The sequence below is a fragment of the Eurosta solidaginis genome, chromosome 3, assembly GCF_040869045.1.
Source record: "Eurosta solidaginis isolate ZX-2024a chromosome 3, ASM4086904v1, whole genome shotgun sequence".
Classification (NCBI taxonomy): Eukaryota; Metazoa; Arthropoda; class Insecta; order Diptera; family Tephritidae; genus Eurosta; species Eurosta solidaginis.
Window position 1 is genome coordinate 264,102,495 of NC_090321.1, and position 24,368 is coordinate 264,126,862.

Sequence of the window (24,368 nt, forward strand, 5' to 3'; positions counted from 1 at the left end):
GGGATCATTTCCGGATGGTTATTGAGATCCATCCGGGATCCCATCAGGCTCATTTTGGTACTTTTTCGGGATCATTTGCGAACCTTTCCGAGATCATTTCTGGTTTTCGGGATCCGTTCGTGACCCTGTCGGAGTTATTTCGGAACTTTTTCTGGACTGCTACGGGATCATTCCGGAATCCTTGTGGGATCATTTCTGAATGATTTTCGGAATCCCGTCAGGGCCATTTCGGGACTTTATTTTTTGTATATACATACGTTTTATATACGTATACGTCCGGAATACCGTCGTGGTCATTTCGTGACTTTTTCTGGACTATTTCAGTATAATATGGGACCCTTCCGAGATCATTTCTTGATCGGCTCAGGATTCCGTCGAGCTCATTTCGGGATCATATTGGGACCCTTCCGGGATGATTCCTAGATGGTTTTCGGATCCGTCCGGGATCCCGTCAGGGTAATTTCGGGACTTTGTCTGAACTATGTCGGGATCATTTAGAGGCCCTTCCAGAATATTTTCTGGATGGTGTTGGTTATGGGAGCGCGTCAGGGTTATTTCGGGATAATTTGGGGACCCTTCAGTGATCATTTCTGTGTGGTTTTCTGGAGCCGTCTAGGATCGCGTCGTTGTCATTTCGGGACTATTCCGGGACCATTTGGATACCCTTCCGGGAGGATTCTTGGTGATTTTCGGGATCCGTCGGGGATTCCGTAGGGGTCATTTCGTGCCTTTTTGCGGATAATTTTGGGATCATTCGGGGACTCTATCAGATTATCAGCTCATTTATTTCTTTTTTGCTCTATTACAAAAATAAAACATATTAGGCAGAAATAATTTTTTAAACAGATAACTTAATAAACAGGCTAACGTGAATATCCCATATATTTTATTTTCTGCTTGCGGACGGGACCTTGGGTAAATGCTAGTATTCATATAAAAGCCTTGCATGTGTATCGAATTTTGTTTCAAGGGGTTTTTTTTTGAGGCTATAGAAATGTTGTGTAACGCTTGGACGGATTGAGGGGTGGCACCGTCCATTGAAAAAAAAAAATCTCCCAATTTCCTCTTACAATAAAACTTGGTAAGTGAAACATCATTGATATATAACTATTTTTCGCTAAGATATAGCTTATTATTCTTGTTTAGGACCCTTTTAAACATCCTTTATATATAAAAAGTGGGCGTGGTTTTAACCTATCCCCTCCATTTTTACTAGAAATATTTCCTGCTATAAGGAAAATATATGCACCCAATATTATTACAATCCGTTCATTTTTTTCGAGTTATGGCTCCCGAATCAAAGAAAATTGCTTGGTTAAAAAAGGGGGTGCCAATTTCAAAAATTTGAATTTTTTGCTTTTTGTTGTTATAATTCCACATCGGAAACGAAACAACATTTTTTTTTAAAGATATAGCTTATTTTATTCATTATTGCCTTTAAAAATCTTTTATATAAAAGTGGGCGTGGTTCCTAACCGATTTCGTTCTTCAAATTTTGTTATGATAGGTTTAACAGTTTTTGTTTTATGATTAATAAAAAAATTTTATTTCAACATTGCAGGTATATTATTTACTTAATAATCAGGTTTTTTGTGTTTTCGAAAATGTTACATATGTGAAAAATGGGCATGGTTATCATCCGATTTCGCTCATTTTAAATAGCGATTGGAGATGAGTGCCAAGGAACTCATATACCAAATTTCGATAAGTATGCCAATATCTACTCATGTCATCGTGTGCACAGACAGACGGACGAACGGACGGACGGACATGGATAATTCAATTTCTTTTTTCATACTGAGCATTCTCGATTCGTTTATGCCGTTGCGATTAACCTTTATGTTACCAAAGCTAACAAGTACTATGTGCAAAGCACGCTGTGTATAAAAAGTAGGATTGGCTTTCAGGCGATTTCGCTCATTTTCAGAGCAAACAGCTGTAGCTATGAAAAAAATGTTTATGTCAAATTTCGTTCGGGCTGGAAGATTTTTGTTCGACTTATGGCATTAAAAGTGTTTGAATGAGTAACAAAAAAGGGACGGGTTACCCCCATTTACACAATTTTTTTATGTTTTGTTCTTACCTCAACCATACCACTACTGAGTTAGAATATCAGTCAAATGTAGTTATTACAAACTATGTTAAGGTTAGAACTTTAGGAAAAGTGGGCATGGTCTTTAACCGATTTTGATTATCTTCATTCGGTCTTTATAATTTGGCAAGCATAGTCCCCAATTTCAATGTAATATCTTTAACGGCGTTTGACTTACGGGTTGTTAAACTTCTAAATTTTCTTCTTCTAAATGTGGATGGTGCTACACCCATATTCCAAAATTTGTTTGAATTTATGTTTTGCGTCATAAAACCAATGCACCTACCAAATTTCATTAGCTTAGCGGTATTCGTTTTTGAATTATGTCATTTTTTCCATTTTTTCAAAATTTTCGATATCGAAAAAGTAGGCGTGGTTATCATCCGATTTCGCTCATTTTCAATACCAATCTATTCCGGGTGTAGATCAGCCCGTACGCCGAATTTGGTGAAGATAGCTCGTGTTAACGGACGGACAGACGGACATGGTTTAATCAAATTTTTTTTCGCTGCTCATGATTTTGATATATGGAAGTCTATATCTATATAGATTTCTTTATGCCAGAACAACCAATTATTATCCAATCAAAGTTAATATACTCTGTGTGCAAAGCACGCTTAGTATAAAAAGTTTTGTTACGAAGCTGTATGGGCGGACCGTAGAAACGCCGTAACAGGGAAACAATTTTTCGGCTTTTTTTACCGAAAGTGTACAAAAATTTATACGAGTATGTAGCTATATGCACACGATTCGCATGCGTTACAACATTTCATAACCATATATATTATTTCTAATTGCTGTTTTTATGTACGGGTCGCTTTTTCGCTGTTATTTGGAATCCAAATCTATAAATAACGTTTTGGTTGTAAAGTTGGAGATTCGGGCTATTAGCGAAGCTTTGGCAAAGTTTGGTCGTAGTGCTTTTGTTGAGCTATATTTTATTCAAATAATTTGCTAAAAATAAACGATTGTGAGCAGACAAAGAAATCTATTTGTACTATGGCACTATTGTGAATATTTGCACTGCATTACCGGCAGTTGCTCTCACACCCCAGATAGGAGCGCCTGTAAGTTTTAATTGATTGATAGAACCGCTGATTTCAGTTGATATTTGATAAGAGACTTTAAAGCCGGAGTCATTGGTGCCGTATGTCGTATCGCTGAATCCGTATCCCTGACGTAATCAGCTGTTTATCTTACGACGGTAAACCAAAACCCAATTGGTTGGCTACGATACGGTTACGACCTTAGCGGCAATCGAATGCATTGATTCTCATAAGGTTGGTCGAATCAGCTGTTATAAGGTTACCGATACGGTTACCGATAAAGCACCAATGTCTCCAGCTTTAGATTGGTTGCGCAAAATGCGCACGGGTACGGCACGTTACGTAATAAATAAAAAATAAAATACATATGTATATGGATGGATTGTATATTTATATAAATTAAAATATATATATTTTAGTTAACTCTTTTCTATTGGAACTACTTCTTAAGAAGACATACAATTTTACATGGACATACATTGAATAGCAAAGATTAATTGGTTAACAATCGATTAAGAATTTCGTGTCGTATTTATGAAATTTGTAACACGTAATATAATTTGAAATATTAAAACCGCTTTGTCTTACCTAAGTATAAAGCGAAGCGCACATTTCAATTTAATCTACATGTTAAGAGCATAACAAAAAATTCTGCATACTAATATATTTTTATAAATGGAATCCCAACTGAGATGCCTTGTCTTTGTACATACGTTTTTAGCGTATTACGTGTTACGGTCAGCGACTGAAAACCATTTTCAATTAAGCGATAACTATGCAACTATTTCTAAAAATTAGTGTAAGTGATGGATCTTACGAGTACTATATGTTGCGGCTCGTAATACGTAATATGGTCCCTGATTTGTTGTCTGTATCTGTGCCATAACGACTAACGTAATCAGGATTATACATGTTTTTAAGGAAATTCAGTACGGCATCTTTATCCCAGCTAGCCGCTTTATGACATTGTGAGCAACTGGATTCGCTGGGAAATTGTATTTTGGGGAATTTCGGATCTTCAGTTGCATCGCCCGCTGTACGATTATTTACTTCGTTATGCGCCTCCCACAGCCAGAGTGCGGCTTCAGCTTTACTGGATACATGCCAAATTTTGCGACGCTCAGCCATTTCCTGAAGAGAGATTTGATAAAACTGATTATCGAGCACTACAAATAATAATAATAATAATAATAATAATAATAGTATTAATAATAACCCCAGTATTATCGAATCCCTACCAAATCAGTTTTCTTGCGCCCGGGGCAAAGAAAATAAACATTAGCAATTGCTGTTTTATTGATGTCTGTCAGATCACCAAGAAAACATGGTTTGTTTGTGATCATAATGGCACTGGGAGCTTACTAATCAAAGCAAGGAAAGAAATATTAAGAGCTACAAACACAATTAAGGGGTTTTGGCTGTTTGGTGTATACGCTTAGGGAATGAGAACGCAGAGGAGATGCGACCAAGAAAACTGCAAATAAATGGCCCCCCCAATTTCGCTACAGTTCTTAAAGGAAATAATGACAAATTACATTCACAATGGTATTGGACAAATTTTCGACCACGATCAATCTAGAAGTATATACCCACTCAGCAAACATTCGGATTCAAAAAAGTGCCGTAGAAGACACGGAGCGTTTACCCTCATTATGAACTCATTTAAGAGCCCGAAATGGGTGTATTTCCTTGCTTGCATTGGTTCTCAGATGTGAGCCTTATTTAATACATTATGTGAGTCTAAGTAGGAGTACGATCAGACTCCCATTACTCCTATAAAAAGCTCATAATTTGCTTCCTATATAACTCTTTTCGAAAAGAATTATGTGCTTTATTTTAGGAACATATTGCGTTAAAATTGGAGGAACATATCATTAAATTTGGTAGTACTTGCCCTCATAAATCTAAGTATTGCTTTTTGACTTATCAGCAGCATTGATTATGCCAGTAGCATAAAAAGTACTACACTGAAAGAAAACAACTTGTAAAATCAACCGAGTTACGGGTCAATTCAACCGATATTTCTGAAAATTTTTATACATCGCAAATGGCTGTTGAGTCAACTTCGCACAAATTGTTGATTCTGAATTAAACGTGGAATCAACAAAAAAATTTTCATCAAAGTCACAGGTATCCTAAGAAAATAAATACAATAAAAAACTTTTTTTCTGAAGATTTAGGTGTTGCTTCTTAAAGGCCTTGATTCCAGGATTATCGCTGTAGTAGGCGTAGCACGCTACCACCACACCACGATGACCGTCTAGCTCTGGTGTGATAACTAATACGTCCGACACATAAGCAGTTTTTCATAGTTTAGGACATGCTTATGCATTATGAGTAGATTGCACGTATTTTTATGGAGAACGGTAGAATGAGCGACACTGGCGCCATCTGATATTGAAAAGTGGCCAACTCCCCAATTTTGTTCCAAGCAAATCATAAGAACTAGAATTTGACATTTGCTTTGGCTAAGGGTGTTGGCACACTTTACAAGTGAAATTATTTTTCCCACTGGTTGGTAAATTTTCTAACAATTTTCGCAATTAAAAACTGCAATATAAAAATCGAATACGACACCAAATATGTTAGCAAGTATTTTTGTTGTATAGGGACAATGTTTACAATAGTGCTTCGCGAAATTTTGTATGTGAATGGGCAAGGCGTAATAAACTTCAATTGCCAAGTCTGAAGTTCCTTCATATTTACAAATGCAACATTTTGGTTGATTGTGGCGATGTTATTGGAATGCATAAGCTTGTGCTAAATGCATCTGTATGAAAAATGTCATTGCGTCACGGCCTTAACAATCACTAAGGCCGCGGAACAATAGGGGGACTCATGATAGCATATAAACTTATAAGGTGTAAAATTATATTCATTTACACACGCGGTTATATGAAACACCTAGTAATACTCTTGATAAACTTGATTGTTTTTCAGCTGTATTATTGCCAAACAAATTTTTTTGATTGTTATACAAATTAAAAAATACCAAGATTAAGTGAATAATCAAAACTAAAACGCCTTTACTTGCTGATGTTGGAGATTTCTGATGAAAATGCCGGCTGTAATGTCTGCAAGGCTGCATTCCTTTGAGTTTACCGCGTTTACACAATGAAATGTGCGCGTAAATTTATACAAATTGTGTAAATGATTTTTCATACAAAATTTGACAGCTCGTTTACGCACTAGATAAATGTATACGTTTACACACTTTATAAGGCATTTATACGGTTACATGAGTCCCCCTAATGAAATTTTTCATGTAGATGCGTTTAACACAAGGTTATGCCACAATCAGCCAAGATTTTACGTTGAAAGAACTTCAGACTTGGCAGTTGAAGTTTATTTCGCCTTGCCCATTCACTTACAAAATTTCGCGAAACACTATTATAAACATTTTCACTATCGTCATCATCATATGAAGGGCTTAGAACCAAAAGGATCTAAGTAACATCGGCGTTGAATTGAGATAATTAAGGTTAATGAATACAGGATAGTCAACGAATTCAAAGGATGTTTACTGCAGATGGAAAATAACTGTAAATTTCCAAAAATTATTGCAAAAATTTCTTAAATTATTGCAATAAAATTTCGAACGTTGATTGCTCGGCCAAAAGAACATGTAGAATTTTTTCGAGTATGCATTCTTGTAGCCCGTTTAATTTTAGTATAACAAAGTGCTAAACTTAATTTCGTAGGAAGTCTCGCTGATTTTTGACAATTTTTTTTCTGGATCCAAGCGCACTTAGACCCTTTTGGCTCCAAAAATTGTTGCAATAAAATTCCGATCGTTGATTGCTCGGCCAAAAGAACATGCAACATTTTTTAAAGTATGCTGTTTTGTAGCCCGTTTAATTTTAGTATAATAAATTGCTAAACTTAAGTTCGTAGGAAGTCTTGCTGATTTTTGGCAATTTTTTTTCTGGATCCAAGCGCACTTAGACCCTTTTGGCTCCAAAAATGGTTGCAATAAAATTTCGAACGTTGATTGCGCGGCCAAAATAACATTTCAAATTTTTTCGAGTATGCAGTTTTGTAGCCCGTTTAATTTTAGTACAATAAAGTGCTAAACTTAAGTTCTTAGAATGTATCGCTGATCTTTGGCAATTTTTTTTTTCTTACGAGGATAAGGACATTTTTCCATATAGAAAAAATTACGTTAAAAAATTCCTATGGGGTATAACTCAAGAAAAAAATTGCCAAAAATTAGGAAAATTTTTTGCAAAACTAAGATTAACTTACTTACTGGCTTCAAAACTGCTTACTCAAATTTTTGCGAATTTGGCATACATTAGGCATAGTTACATTATATTAAGTATTTACAGAAAATATACAACGTGCAGTTCCAGTTCAGCAAAAAATTCGCTATTCTTAACAGTTTCATTTTATTTTATTTTGTCACTGCTATACGATGATGTATTTTCATGTAAGCGTGCTTTTACATTAGTCAAGTATTGAACCCAAGTCTGGGGCACAGACGAGAGAGGGGAGAGGCTTCTTCACCTCTTTCAAATCAGCGAGACTTCCTAAGAACTTAAGTTTAGCACTTTATTATACTAAAATTAAACAGGCTACAAAACTGCATACTTGAAAAAATTCTGCTTGTTCTTTTGGCCGAGCAATTAAATTTTATTGCTTGGAGGAGCGCACTTAGATCTTTTGGCTCCTATCATTAATGCAATAAAATTTAGTACGTTTTTGGCCTGGCAAATATATGGCACTAAAATGTCCAAAATGCCTTGGATCGCATTGTCAACAAATATACACTATATTAAATATACAAATATGGGTATAACTCAATTTTAGAAAAAATGTCACTTAGATCCGTTTGGTTCTGAGCCCTTCATATATATTACTTTTAAATGCTGTTTTTTTTCGGATCCCTTTATCGCTCTTATTTGGAATCCAAATCTATAAATAAAGTTTTGTTTGTAAAGATGAAGATTCGGGCTATTAGCGAGTTTTTTATTAAAATAATTTGTTAAAAATAAACGATTGTGAGCACACAAAGAAATCTATTTGTACTATGGCATTATTGTGAATGTTTACCGGCAGTTGCTGCCATACGTCAGATGGCAGCGCAAGCTGTAAGGTTTTAATTGATTGATAGAACAGCTGATTTCTGTTGATATTTGATAAGAGACTTTTATATACTTGCAACATATTTTGTGTCCTATGCATTTGTTTAATTGCAGTTTTTAACTGTCAAAAATGTTAGAAAAGTTACCAACGAGTGGGAAAAATAATTTCACTTGCAAAGTGTGCTAGCACCCTTAAAAAAAAGTAAGGCATGATAGCCTCCGAAGATATTTTAGGCCGAGCATCTCTTCCAGTTCGCGTCGTACTCCTTTCAGTTTTTTTCTACAAATTGGCGGTACGATACCTACCTGTTTAATGCCGACTCCTAACGGCAACTGCAAGGCAGATGAGTTTTCGCTGAGAAGCTTTCTATGTCAGAAATACACTGCCGAGGGGCGACTCCGCTTAGAAAAATTTCTTTCTCATTGAAAAAACGTGTCCCTAAAATTTTTATGTTGCTTTGCCCGGGAACCCAGGATCTTCGGTGTGGTAGGCGCGCCATCATACCACAACGGCCGCAAGCAAGCAAAGCAAATGTCAAATTCTGCTTATGCTTTGCGCACAACGAAAGTTGGAAGTTGGCTACTTTTTCATGTCAGATGACGCCAGTGTCGCTCAATCTACCGTTCTCCATAAAAATACCTGCAATCTACACATAATGCATAAGATTGAGTTAAACGCATCTATATGAAAAGCTGTTTATGTGACGGGCTTTTACTGTCACCCCTTAAAATACCAATGAAAACTGTTGAAATATAACAGTGGCTGTTGATATTACAGAAATTTGTGTGGCTCTTTAGTCATAAGAACAAGTAGTAAGCGCGGTGAGCGTAAATTTCTCTTTAAAACTTGCTCATGCATTTTCATAATATTGACAGTTGTCGCTGTTGAAACGACCGATGAGATCAGTCCTTTTATTAGAAAAATCAGTAAGAATGATTCAGAATCTGTAATTTTTACAGAATATTGTTAACTTGAGCTCAACAGTTTCTTCTGTGTTGAAATTACTTTACAAGGTTGCCCTCTTGACAAAAAACTCCGTTGAATTAACTATAATGCGATGAATTTTACTGAATAACTGCTAATTACTGCTTCGAAATTCATGACCGGATTATGAGGGCCGTAAATTTTTGTTGTTGTACTACTGACTTCATCTGTCTGGCTTTATTGCGTCATGGCATGTATTAAGGGCCAATTAATGGTGACTTATCCATAACCAGATAAAGCAGCTGATCGAACCATCCTTATGGAAATCAATGTAATCGATTAATGATGCGTTACCATAACGCTAAAGCCATAACCATACCATAGCCAACCAATTGGTTTTTGGTTTTTCGCCATATCCATAACCTAAAAATATTTGATTTGGAGAATTTATTAACTTTTTGTAGATTTTATTTATAGTTTTGGATACGTTTCCTCATTTTTATGAAATTTTGACGATTTTTAGGTTAAGGCACCAATAACTGATGGAAATTTGATATGGATAAGTAAAAATATGGTTATGACTATGGCGTTAGGGTTAAGGAAGTTTTATTGGCCCTTAAAGAAATGAATGGAAATTTATATTTTAAACTAGGAAAAGCTCAAGTTTGGCATACGAAGACAGTATGAACTGCTTTCTTATGCATTCTTAAGAAAGCACACCACAATATCAATTGAAACTTACCTGAAAATGATTCGAGCATTCCTCACAACCGAAAAAGAATTTCACATAACCATGTATGGCTCTTAAAACTTGTAATGGTTCACGACAAATATCTAAACGTTCCGCTTTTATCGTTAAATAATGGAAGAGCGTCCATAGTGAACATGTATAGCCGCGTTTATTTTGCTGTGAGCTGACACAAGCAACAAAATTATTTGATGAGAATATCGAACCATGTTTTTTGTTCAACGTTTCTAATTCATTTTGAATATTTGCACCAGATAATTTATCTTTTGCATTCAAAACAAATTTATTAAGGTGACGAAAGACTTCATCACCTTTTGCGCCAAGTGGATGATAGTTTTGCAATACTTGTAGCATATTCTGCAACGCTGACAATTGTTCACCGTGTATTTTATTTACTTTTGGTATTTCATTGAATAGCATTTGACGTATAGCCATTTCCAGATCAGCCTAAAATGAGAACAAAATACTAATTAGAAACACTTGTTTGAACATAATATTTACTCGTATTGTTTTTAGAAAAGAACGGTTAGGTACTTAAATATTAACATTATGATATATGTATGTAGATAACTATGTATGTATAGTCAAATGGTAAAGTTATCATATTTTGTTATTATTAAACGGCATTTATGTCATGAATTCTTAGAAAAAATAACTAAAATAAACACTAACTAAAACAAAGAAACATTTTTAAATTTCTTGAAATCTTTCCTATCGATGTCAAGTGAAATTTACGAGGGCCTTGGGATAAGAAGCTGGAAACTTGCACGCGCCTTTGTTTTGACGTTCTGTTAATGGAACTTCGGAAGGCCAGAACATACTATAAACGTGTATATCGATGCTTACACATTAACGGAAGGAGATCCACCTGTTTACTGTTTATGATCCAGAAATACATAAGTATGTACATTAGAGCGGGTCAAAATTTTTTTCCATCAGGACTATAGCAAAAACGTAATCTACAGATGATTCTAAGAAAAATTGCTTAAGACACCATAACTCTAGGTCCGATTTCGAGTCCCCCACTTTTGCAAAATAAATATTTTGCCATATGAATGTAGGGTTTGGCCAAAAAATTTTCATAGCTTCTGATATAATTATAGGAAAAATATCATATTGGTATTACTTTAAAATGTATTTTACTTACATTTCAGTATTCGTATTAATATCTATAGTGGTTTTGAATTTTAGTAAAGATATCAAGCTTAAATTATGAGAAATTAGCCTAAAATGAACTTTTAATTACTATATTATCATTTTTAACAAATTTCTTATGGACCTTTTTTTTCTTTACAGCTAAAATAAGTTCAGAACATTTCCAACAAATTTCATTCAGACAGTTTTTCTTTTTTCGAATTCGTTTTAGTAGAAAAAAATGTTCAAAAAAAAACTATATTTTCATGTAATAAGCAAAAAAACACAATTTTTATAATTTTAATGTAATTTATTAAACATTTTTTTTTTTTACATAGAATTCACCATTTGCTGTTTCAGTAGATTTAGCTAACGTAAAACAAGGACCAGTTGTACATTCTCGATGGCTAACCAAAGAAAGCAGGGTATTACGTCTAAATACAGTAACTAATACACCATCGGGAAATTTGAAAACTCTAGCAGTTTATATTATTAGAATTTATGTGCCAATGTTACTTACTTACTTAATTGGCGCTTCACCGTCTAAACGGTTATGGCCGTCCAACAAGGCGCGCCATTCGCTCCTTCGCTCCGCCAACCGGCGCCTATTGGTCACACCAAGGAAGTTTAAATCGTTTTCCACCTGGTCCTTCCAACGGAGTGGGGGCCGCCCTCTACCTCTGCTTCCATAGGTGGGTTTCGATAGAAACACTTCCTTGGCCGGAGCATCATCATTCATTCGCTGCGTTTTAATTCGCTGGACTATGTTGATGTCTGCGTATAGCTCGTACAGCTCATCATTAAATCTTCTTCGGTACTCGCCATCGCCAACGCGTAGAGGTCTATAAATCTTTCGAAGAACTTTTCTCTCGAGCACTCCCAAAGCCGCTTCATCTGCTGTTGTCATGGCCCATGCTTCTGCCCCATATAGCAGGACGGGTACGATAAGTGACTTGTAGAGTATGATTTTCGTTCGCCGAGAGAGGACTTTACTTTTCAATTGCCTACTTGGTCCAAAGTAGCATTTATTGGCAAGATTGATTCTTCGCTGGATTTCAGTGCTGATGTTGTTGCTAGCGTTGATGCTGGTTCCCAAATAAACGAAATCTTTTACTATTTCGAAATTATGGCTGCCAACAGTAGCGTGGTTGCCAAGGCGCGTATGCGCTGACTCTTTGCTGGATGACAGTAGGTACTTCGTTTTGTCCTCATTCACCATCAAACCCATCTTTACCGCTTCTTTTTCCAGTTTGGAGTAAGCAGAACTAACAGCGCGGGTGTTTAGGCCGATGATATCAATGTCATCAGCATATGCCAGTAATTGCACGCTTTTATAGTATATTGTTCCAGTGCGGTTTAGTTCTGCAGCTAGTATAATTTTCTCCAGCATCAAATTAAAGAAATCGCTCGATAGGGGGTCACCCTTTTCCCAATTCTTACTGAGCTGATGGTGTTGCTCAACGTCATTTTGCACAGCCGTATAAGTTTTGCGGAGAAACCAAATTCAGACATAGCGGCATATAGGCAGCTCCTTTTCGTGCTGTCGAAGGCGCCTTTAAAGTCGACGAAGAGGTGATGTGTGTCGATTCTATTTTCACGGGGTTTTTCCAAGATTTGGCGCAATGTGAAAATCTGGTCGATGGTAGATTTACCAGGTCTGAAGCCGCACTGATAAGGTCCAATCAGCCGGTTCACGGTGGGCTTCAATCTTTCGCACAATACACTTGAAAGGACCTTATATGCGATATTAAGAAGGCTGATTCCACGATAGTTGGTGCATTTTGCAGTATCCCCCTTCTTGTGGGCTGGGCAAAGAACACTTAGATTCCAACCGTCGGGCATGCACTCGTCCGCCCATATTTTGCTAAGAAGCTGCTGCATGCGCTTTACAAACTCCTCGCCGCCGTACTTGAATAGCTCCGCAGGCAATCCATCAGCGCCCACGGCCTTGTTGTTTTTCAATCTGGTTATTGCTATTCTAACTTCGTCATAATCGGGCGGGGGGACATATATTCCATCATCATCGATTGCGGGATCGGGTTCTTCATCTCTGCGCGGTGAATTGCTGCCTCCATTTAGGAGAGCAGAGAAGTATTCCCTCCATAATCTAAGCACTCTCTGGACATCAGTTACAAGGTCGCCGTTTTCATTCCTACAGGAGTTTGCCCCGGTCTTAAAACCTTCCGCCTGTCGCCGTATTTTTTGGTAGAATTTTCGGGCGTTATTCCTGGTGGCTAGTAGCTCAAGCTCCTCGCACTCACGGCTTTCTGCTTCTGCTTTTTTCTTCCTGAAAAGGCGTCTCACTTCCCTTTTCAACTCACGATAGCGTTCACACACTCCTCTTGTCGCGCTCGCTTTTAACGTAGCCCTGTAGGCAGCATCTTTTCTTTCGGTTGCAACGCGGCATTCTTCATCGTACCAGTTGTTTTTTCGTGGCCGCCGTAACCAACTTTTTCCTCGGCGGCAGTACGAAGTGCTTTGGAGATATGCTCCCACTGCTCCTGTATTCCTTCAGGAAGAGTTGTGCTCTCAGAGAGCAGGTGTGAGAGTCGAGTTGCGAAATCATTGGCAGTCTGTTGTGATTGAAGCTTTTCGGCGTCTAGCTTTCCTTGTGTTTTTTGTTCCTTGGTTTTAGCCGCGTTGAGGCGGGTGCGTATTTTGGCTGCAACGAGATAATGGTCCGAGTCGATGTTAGGTCCTCGGATCGTGCGCACATCTAAAACACTGGAGGCATGCCGTCCGTCTATCACAACGTGATCGATCTGATTGCGAGTATTTCGATCAGGAGACAGCCATGTAGCTTGATGTATCTTTTTATGAATGAACCTCGTGCTGGATATGACCATGTTTCGAGCACCGGCAAAGTCAATCAGCCTCAGTCCGTTAGGAGAAGTTTCACTGTGTAGGCTGAACTTTCCGACTGTAAGGCCAAAAACCCCTTCTTTGCCCACCCTGGCGTTAAAGTCGCCAAGCACGACTTTTATATCATGACGGGGGCAGCGCTCGTATGTGCGTTCTAATTGTTCATAAAAAGTGGCTTTCACCTCATCGTCTTTCTCCTCTGTCAGCGCATGGGCGCAGATGAATGATATATTAAAAAATTTTGCTTTTATTCGGATAGCGGCGAGATGCTCGTCCACAGGCGTGAACGCCAGCACTTGGCGACAAAGTCTCTCTCCCACCACGAATCCGATGCCGAAACTGCGCTCATTCGTATGGCCTCTCCAATAGATGTCACAATTTTTGATCTTCTTTCTTCCTTGCTTCGTCCAACGCATTTCTTGGATGGCGGTGATGTCAGATTTTGCTTTGACGAGGACATCAACCAGCCGGGCATCTGCACCAATCCCATTCAGAGAGCGGACGTTCCAGGTGCATGCCCTCAATTCATTGTCCTTCAAACGTTTCCCATGGTCGTCATCAATAGAGAGTGTATTTATCCGAGGCTTGTTGTTATATTTCATTGGAGTATGGTTTTACGTGGCGGGTCCCAAGCCCAGCGTACAACCCGCTCATCAGGGGTGAAAATATTACTTGCACGTTTATATAGCGAGCCGCTTGCTCAAAGACAGGCGCCCGCTTGGAGCCACACCTAGAGGTATACAGACGCTGCCGACGAGATCTCCCCCGACTAGCCCTTAAACCGATTATGTCAGAGTGGCCTAGCCAGGTTGTCGCCTTCTCACATTAGCTCACCGCTAAACGGATGTTTAGCGGCTACCCAGAGGATACTTAGCCGCAAGCGACCGGCAGTAGTGAGCTGCTTGAACCGCATGCAAAAGAATTGCTCTGGCCATTCCCAGGTGAATGGCGGTCAGAAGCATTCCCCACTTTCGTGGACTTCTACACACCGCTCCACCCTCCTCTATGTGCCAATGTATTTCAATGTGAAATACTATAATTCTGTTGTATACGGCAGTGTACTTTTATCAAAGTTTATTCGTTGGTCACGATACTTACCACATAATTTACTTAATATTGTAGATGGTGTAATCCAAAATAATTCATATTACGCTCATAGAAAACATTTTATTAACAATGTTATTTGATGATAGAAAAGCCATACGTGAGAGAGCTATCAAAAAAATTTTATACTATCGAGAAAAAATACTTACTCCAACTAAACTCAGAGTTTACAAAAAATATAATATCAATTTTAATGCTTCAGATTATACTGATATGATTGATCTGAATGACGATACTTTACTATCTGAACCGGTATTCACAAGAAATATTCCATACGATCACTTGGTACAATTCTTAGATTATGATGAGCCAAAACTAGATGATCCTAATATTCCAATGCATATACAAGGAACAGAAAGATATATACGGTTTGTTAACATCTGTTTCCAAACGTGTTTTGCAAAAAAACGTGAAGGTGTTATGGCTGTTACAGCAGAAAGTCGTGAAAAACAACCACGAATGTAGAGCAAAAAATATTTAAAAAAATAAATACCTAACATTACTTTTATTTTGAAAAATACGTTAAAATGGTCAATTCTAAGTAAAAAAATAATTTTTTAAATAAATTACATTAAGATTATAAAAATTGTGTTTTTTTTGCTTATTACTTGAAAATATAGGTTTTTTTTTGAAATTTTTTTTCTACTAAAACGGATTCGAGAAAAGAAAAACTGTCTGAATGAAGGTTGTTGAAAATGTTCTCAACTTATTTTAGCTGTAAAGAAAAAAAATGTTTCATAAGAAATTTGTTAAAAATTATAATATAGTAGTTAAAAGTTCATTTTAGGCTAATTTCTCATAATTTAAGCCTGATATCTCTACTAAAATTCAAAAACACTATAGATATTAATACAGATTCTGAAATGTACGTAAAATACCTTTAAAGTAAGCCCAATAAGATATTTTTCCTATGATTCTATCAGAAGCTATGACCATTTTTTGGCCAAACCCCACACTCATTTGACAAAATATCTATTTTGAAAAGTAGGGGACTCGAAATCGGACTTAGAGCTATGGTGTCTTCAGCAATTTTTCGTAGAATCATCTGTAAATTACGTTTTTGCTATACTCCTGATGACAAAAAATCCATCCATACAATTTGACCCGCTCTAATGTACATCCAGATCACTGCAGGATCATTCAGGCGGAAATTTTAGCCGCGAAAGCATCAGAAGTTCTGCAGGAAACCTGCGCATGCTACAGTCGCGCCCATATATATAATGATCAAGCCAATAATCTCAAACAATACTTCATCAAGAAATGTCCTGGCATGCAAAGAAGCATTGGAGAGACTTCGTTCCGGCCGGACCATACATACGTATACACTGGATTCCCGGTCATAAAGGAATAAAAGGAAACGAAAAGGCCGATGACTTGTTGGAGGGTGCAGCACTCGATGAATCAAGAGAAATCAAAAGGAGATAGGAATTGCATGTTATCCATCAAGCAGGAAAGGCGTGGAAAAAAGCGCGGGGCTGCAAATTTCTAAGATCATGTGACACACAAAGTTGCTCATATCTCTAAAGTGACCAGAATTAAGGCCCACCATAGGCAAACTTGCTGGACACTTCTTCTGGCGTCACATGCTTGTAAGTTAGGCCTCGGTAGTAACAGCAGATGCAGGAAGAAACGGTTGTTCTGTGTCTATGTCCGATTTGGACTCAGGAAAAAAAGTTCCACTACGTATACCCAGCAAAATAATTTTCGAGCCTGCGAAATTTTATTTTTTTCGAAAAAAAAGGCAAAAAAATGAAATTTCGCAGGCTAGAAATTATTTTTTTGGGTATGCGTAGTGGAACTTTTTTTCCTTTTTTTTCGAAAAAAAAGGCAAAAAAATGAAATTTCGCAGGCTAGAAATTATTTTTTTGGGTATGCGTAGTGGAACTTTTTTTCCTGAGCCCATATCCTATCGAAAATCGATGGCGCGATATCGGTTAATAAATCGACCCAGTCTAATGGACACGTTCAGTTTATGTGGGGTCTTTATTGACGGGCCAGTTCAATCTAACTTATGAAGGTGACTGTCTTCAGAGGTGCTGAACAACTCATACCTATCATGTGTTGAGCTGTCCACTAATCTGATGAAATTTGAAAAACTCATAAAATCTTAGCACTCAGTTGCATAGGATATATATTAATTATACAACCGATCTTGGCGATTTTTTCCAACAGTATTATGTGATATATTTAGGCATTTGGTAATATTTAAAGCTTCTCTTAAAATCAGAAAGAAAATTTAAAAATGAGAGGAGAGAGTCACTAACAAGTGTGCTAGGAATGAGCAAAATCGACGCCATCACGAGTTATGAAGAAAAGTTAACTGGTTCACGAAAACTAAGATTTCCAACATCGAAATATTTTGATACACTCCAGAAAATTCAACCCCTTTTAGAAAAAATGTGGCTAAGGACTTGCAAAATACTGAACATCACTTTCCAAAAAAATGTTTTATTCGTTGATGTCCGTATGTTTTCTGGAGCGAGCCAACATCAAGTTTTGTTTTGACGGTTTAATTCACTTTTAGCGACACCGTGCGCAACATTTTTTGTACTGCCGATTTTTGTTGGTTTCCTTATAAAGTTTTGCTTTCATCAGAGCCCAATATCGCGGAATTTGTCGCAACTCAAGCACGTTGGCTGAATTCAAGTTTTTCCTAACATAATTATCTTCGAACCACTGGAGTGCTGGAGCCAAGTCCAGCCTAAATATAGTTGGACCATTATGACGACATAGGAATGGCGAAATACGTTTTTGAAGACACTCTTACGTAAATTTCTGCGTCGATGGTTCCCATCGTAAAGAACGGCACGGATTTATGCCAGCCATCACAAATAACTTGACAAAGTAGAACCTTTCCGCCTAACGTTTATATTTGGATGATTTTTTTCGAATCAGGAAAGTTTTCTCCAGACTGGAAGCATGCAGGATGACCATTTGAGTTTCGACAGCCTTTTGTAAGTAACATTGGGACTATTCGTCCAAATTACCAACATTTTTTTACGTAGCTCTTCGTTCGTCCTATTTTTTGACGTTGTTGAAGAATTGAATCCAGAAACTTTTCAGGCACGGATCTACGGGGTGGGGGGGGGGGGGGGGGGGAATAGGGGATATTCCCTTCTATCCTTATGTTATCGACGAATTTTACGGTATGTATAGAAGTGTTCCCCTTATGTTATCGATTTGTTATAGACAAGTTATCGACAATAAATCGATTTGCTATCGAAGTCTCTGGCGTGACTTGTTAATAAGGATTTATTGCCTCCTAGGAACACCAATGGGAGACTGTCACGCAAAGCGACAGCTTCGCAACACTCCAACGGGTTAAAGGGCTTAGAATATACCCGCGGCAGGTATGCCTGTCGTAAGAGGCTAATAAAATACCACAATTGATTTAAGGTGTTGACAGCGCAGTTTGTAGCTGCTCCAACGCAATTGTCGACCTCACCTACTAGTGGCGAATCCTGTTGTGAGGGTGTTGGGGAGTGTTATAGATGTTGATGATCCTTTGCCGGATATAGATCCGGTATGTTCCAGTAACAAGGCACTAATAAGGCACTAGCCCGACCATCTCGGGAACCATTAAAATTACCACAAAAACCTTTAGGATAAGATTTTTAATAGTTTATAGACGTATCCCCACATTTGTCTTTGTACGTAACTCTATGGCCTTCAGTTTGACTGTTTCTGCCAAAGGTTGCAATACAAATGATCGACTAACATCGGGAGCGAATTTATTTCATGTCCGACATAGCTTTTCAGTTAAAAGTGATTGACCTTTCGTCAATTTATTTTGTGTGATAAAACAGGGACTTCGTGGTTGCGTTTTGATCTAGGAGCGAAGCAACGCTTCGAAAACACCTCGAAGCCATACGAGTATTTGTTCACGTTTTTTCGGCCAAACGACAGTCAGTGATAAAAAAAGCAAAATGCAGTTTTAGCGAAGTTTTTAACTGACGTGTATTCATTAAGTAATGATGACGATCCTTCTTTTACAAGGGCTCAAATTGTGTATGACTTATGTTATAAGAAAATAAAAAACTAGTCAATAAGGCTTTTCACTTCCATATTGCGTTGTACTATTTTTTGATTTTCCCTACAAATCGGTGGGACGGGACCTACATGTTTGATGACGGCTACGAACGGCATCTGCAAAGCGATGATTTTTCGCCGAGATGCTTTTAATGACAGAAATTTGCCAAATTACTGCCGAGGGTCAGCTCCGTTTAGAAAAGCTGTTACTTTTTCTGGTCTTTGAACCCAGGACATTCGCACGCTATCACCAAACCACGGCGGTCGTAGTGGAACATATATAAATTCAGACAATTAACTATCGGTAGAATTTCTACAATTCTTCCCACAACAGTTTAAATTGTAACAGGTGTTTTAATGAAGTAAATACATCATACAAGTAATGTCGCCCGCTAGCCAGAAGCATGAATGTGCAATTTTCCGATTTTGTATTAGAGGCCTCTTTGGATTACCCTTTAGATTCTCTAGTTTCTACTTAAATCTAGAGCTTCCTACGTATGTACATGGAAACCTGAATAATTTGCAATGCAATTTTCACGAATGTATAATCAATCACACAAAGATGAGCCAAATGTGGCATATTCATGTTTGTGGCTGACAACAATGATGTTCCTGTTTGTATGACAAATTCGTTTATAGGGCTCAACAATTTTTGAAAAAAAGTAAGAACAGCACATATTCGTATGTTCGAATGTTCGGGTATCGTGCCTGAATGTTGGGCACCAACACGTAACTCACAAAAACTTTTCGAGGTTCACACACAATTGTATGACGATTTTTACTTCCTTTATATTACGTGGGTTGAATGTTTGTTCGCTTTTCATACAAATTTTGCAATCGATTTTTAAGTAACTTCTCATTGAGCTACAAACGTGAAACTTTACACATAGGTTAGAACACCGTGACAATGCAACGAATGGGGGAATAATTCGTTAGGTGGCGCACGGATCGAAATAATTAGATAAGAATTTGAAATTTTTCAAACCAGCTTTTAAATAACTTATTGATAAGCTAGATACTTGAAGTTTCAAACTTAATTCAGAGGTCGATTACAGCCGATGGCACGATACAAAAAGATTCGCTAGGGGGCGCACGGGATGAGATATTTAGAAAAATCGTGCGAAACGGAGGGAATTTTGGGATTGATTTTTGTGTAAGTTCTCATTGAGCTACAACAGTAAAACTTCACAGATAGGATAAGACGCCGAGAAAATTTAAGAAAATGTGAAAAAAATTCCGTTAGGTGGCGCACGGATCGAAATATTTAGATAAGCATTTGGAAATTTGGTGTTTTGAGATTGATTTTAAAGTAACTTCTCATTGAGCTACAAACATAAACCTCAGAGACAGGTTAAGACACCGTGACAAAGGAACAAAAGGAGAAAAAAAATTCGGTTAGGTGGCGCACGGATCGAAAACATTAGATAATAATTTCTAAATTTGAAACCGGGTTATAAGTAACCTCTCGATGAGCTAGAGGCTAAAAATTTAGAGCTTAATTCAGAGGTCGATGACAGCCGGTGATACAATACAAAAAATTTCGCTAGGGAGCGCACGGAATGAGATATTTAGAAAAATCAAACGGAACGGAGGGAATTTTGGGATTGATTTCTATGTAAGTTCTCATTGAGTTACAAGCGAAAAACTTAACAGTTATGTTAAGACAACGAGAAAATGTAAGAAAAGGAGGAAATAAAAATAAAATAAAAAAATTTTAAGAACTTCCTTTATATAAATGGATAAAAATCAGAGAAAAATGTCTGCTTTTATAAAGACATATTCTTGCTAAACTTTATTTTTAAAAATATAAAGGTGGAGCGCAATTGATTGACTAATAATCTCTCCTTTCCTACCAACTTTCAAATCAAAGTAATGTGGGCTCCACTTTTCTATTTTTACTTCTCATAAATATTTTTGCAATTTCTCTGTCAACATTTAAAAATCAAAGTTTAGCAAGAATATGTCTTTATATAAGGAGACATTTTTCGCTGATTTTTGTCCATTTATATAAAGGAAGTGCTTACAATTTTTTAATTTTATTTTAATTTTATTTATAATTATTTTATTCAGGGAGCTATAAACTACCCATGCGATATATATGCTAGTTGATATACACAGAAGATGAGCTCTATAAGGTATTCTTCATAAAAAATTATACCGATGATGAATTTTTAAAAGGTGAATATCCGAAAAAAAGATAGTTGTTTAATTGAAGACAACCCCGTTTATTCGAAGCCGTTGCCTTTTCTCGAATCAAAAATAAAATAATTGAAAAAAATTTGTGAAAAACTGGTTATACCAAAAGAATATCATTCTTTTTATAAATATCTTGAGGGCAAATGCATAGAAGGCATAAGCCGATTTACCTGATCCGGCTACTTTTAATTTTTTTTTTATAGATGTGTTAACAAAAAATTAGATCAGCTTTTTAAATTTTTGTTATGCCAGAAAAATGAATATGCTAAATCTCGGAGAATAGAAGGGATGCGAGCTGAACAATTATCTCAGTTGAAAGGGCATAGTGTGACTATAGTACATAAGCACATTTTTATACTCAGTTGAGCAGAGCTCACAGAGTATATTAAGTTTGATTGGATAACGGTTGGTTGTACAGGTATAAAGGAATCGAGATAGATATAGACATCCATATATCAAAACAATCAGGATCGAAAAAAAATTTGATTGAGCCATGTCCGTCCGTCCGTCCGTCCGTCCGTTAACACGATAATTTGAGTAAATTTTGAGGTAAATTGATGAAATTTGGTATGTAGGTTCCTGAGCACTCATCTCAGATCGCTATTTAAAATGAACGAAATCGGACCATAACCACGCCCACTTTTTCGATATCGAAAATTTCGAAAAACCGAAAAAGTGCGATAATTCATTACCAAAGAAAGCTAAAACGATGAAACTTGGTAGATGGATTGACCTTATAACACAGAATAGAAAACTAGTAAAATTTTGGACAACTTTTGCAAGCTGTAATTTGGCAGTATTTGAAGATATCATGATGAAATTTGGCAGGAACGTTACTCCTATTACTATATGTACGCTTAATAAAAACTAGCAAAATCTGAGAAGGACCACGCCCACTTTAAAAAAAACATTTTTTAAAGTAAAATTTTAACAAAAAATTTTATATCTTTACAGTATATAAGTAAATTATGTCAACATTCAACTCCAGTAATGATATGGTGGAACAAAATACAAAAATAAAAGAAAATTTCAAAATGGGCGTGGCTCCGCCCTTTTTCATTTAATTTGTCTAGGATACTTTTAATGCCATAAGTCGAACAAAAATTTACCAATCCTTTTGAAATTTGGTAGGGGCATAGATATTATATCGTTAACTGTTTTCTGTGAAAATGGGCGAAATCGGTTGAAGCCACGCCCATTTTTTATACACAGTCGTCCGTCTGTCCTTCCGCATGGCCGTTAACATGATAACTTGAGCAAAAATCGATATATCTTTACTGAACTTAGTTCACGTACTTATCTGAACTCACTTTATCTTGGTATAAAAAATGAACGAAATCCGACTATGACCGCGACCACTTTTTCGATATCGAAAATTACGAAAAATGAAAAAAATGCCATAATTCTATACCAAATACGAAAAGAGGGATGAAACATTGTAATTGGATTGGTTTATTGACGCGAAATATAACTTTAGAAAAAACTTTGTAAAATGGTTGTGACACCTACCATATTAAGTAGAAGAAAATGAAAAAGTTCTGCAGGGCGAAATAAAGAACCCTTGAAATCTTGGCAGGTATTACATATATAAATTAATTAGCGATATCCAACAGATGAGGTTCTGGGTCACCCTGGTCCACATTTTGGTCGATATCTGGAAAACGCCGTCACATATACAACTACCACCACTCCCTTTTAAAGCTCTCATTAATACCTTTAATTTGATACCAATATCGTACAAACACATTCTAGAGTCACCCCTGGTCCACCTTTATGGCAATATCTCGAAAAGGCGACCACCTATACAACGAGGGCCCACTCCCTTTTAAAAATACTCATTAACATCTTTCATTTGATACCCATATCGTACAAACAAAGTCTAGAGTCACCCCTGGTCCACCTTTATTGCGATACCTCAAAAAGGCGTCCACCTATAGAGCTAAGCACCACGCCCTTTTAAAATACTCATTAACACCTTTCATTTGATACCCATATCGTACAAACATGTTCTACAGTCAGCCCTGGTCCACCTTTATGGCGATATCTCGAAAAGGCGACCACTTATAAAACGAGGGCCCACTCCCTTTTAAAAATACTCATTAACACCTTTCATTTGATACCCATATCGTACAAACAAAGTCTAGAGTCACCCCTGGTCCACCTTTATTGCGATACCTCGAAAAGGCGTCCACTTATAGAACTAAGGCCCACTCCCTTTTAAAATTCTCATTAACACCTTTCGTTTGATACCCATATTATACAAACGTATTCTAGAGTCACCCCTGGTCCACCTTAATGGCGATATCTCGAAAAGGCGACCGCCTATACAACTACCACCACTCACTTTTAAACCCCTCATTATGGCGATATTTCGAGACGGCGTCCACCTATAGAACTAAGGCCCACTCCCTTTTAAAATACTCATTAACACCTTTCGTTTGATACCCATATCGTACAAACAAATTCTAGAGTCAACCCTGATCCACCTTTATGGCGATATCACTAAATGGCGTCCACCTATAGAACTATGGCCCACTCCCTCATAAAATACTCTTTAATGCCTTTCATTTGATACACATGTCATACAAACACATTCCAGGGTTTCCCTCGGTTCATTTTCCTACATGGTTTTTTTCCCTTATGTTGTCACCATCGCTCTCAACTGAGTATGTAATGTTCGGGTACACCCGAACTTAACCTTCCTTACTTGTTAAACTAGAAACTGATTCCTCTAATTTTGAGGGAGCAATAAACTTTGAAACTCGATTTTCCAACATTTTCATTTTGGCACATTCATGCTTCTGGCAAGCGGGCCACGGTATATAAAACAAAGAAGATTTCCTGTCTTTATGTCCCTTTGAATGCTTAAACTTTTAAAACTACGCAACGGATTTCGATGCGTTTTTTTTTTTTTTTTAATAGATAGAGTGATTGAAGAGGAAGGTTTATATGTATAATAACGTCCATTAAATAGTGGAGAAATACTGTTATTTTTGAAGTTTCTAATGTGATGTCGTAAATAATTACATCTATATATATAAAAGAAAGTGGTGTTAGTTGCTCTATTTACACCTCAAGAACGGACGAACCGATTGGGCTGAAAATTGGTGAAGAGGTAGCTTAGAACCAGGAGACGGACATAAGATAC

At 37.1% G+C, this 24,368-nt stretch overlaps 1 protein-coding gene across 8 annotated transcripts in view; it reads right to left on the reverse strand.

The window, feature by feature from the left end:
- Nucleotides 1-3,527: 3,527 nt before the first annotated feature.
- The window catches only part of LOC137245491 (sulfhydryl oxidase 1-like), a 41,772-nt gene continuing 20,931 nt past the window's right edge, over nucleotides 3,528-24,368 (reverse strand). For all 8 annotated transcript variants that reach the window (XM_067776251.1, XM_067776249.1, XM_067776248.1 and 5 more), the window contains 2 exons: nucleotides 9,890-10,342; nucleotides 3,528-4,269 (listed from right to left, as the gene is read on the reverse strand). In XM_067776251.1, coding sequence (XP_067632352.1) covers nucleotides 3,961-4,269; nucleotides 9,890-10,342 — 762 coding nt within the window. In that variant the 3' untranslated portion in view covers nucleotides 3,528-3,960. The remainder of the gene's footprint in view (nucleotides 4,270-9,889; nucleotides 10,343-24,368) is intronic.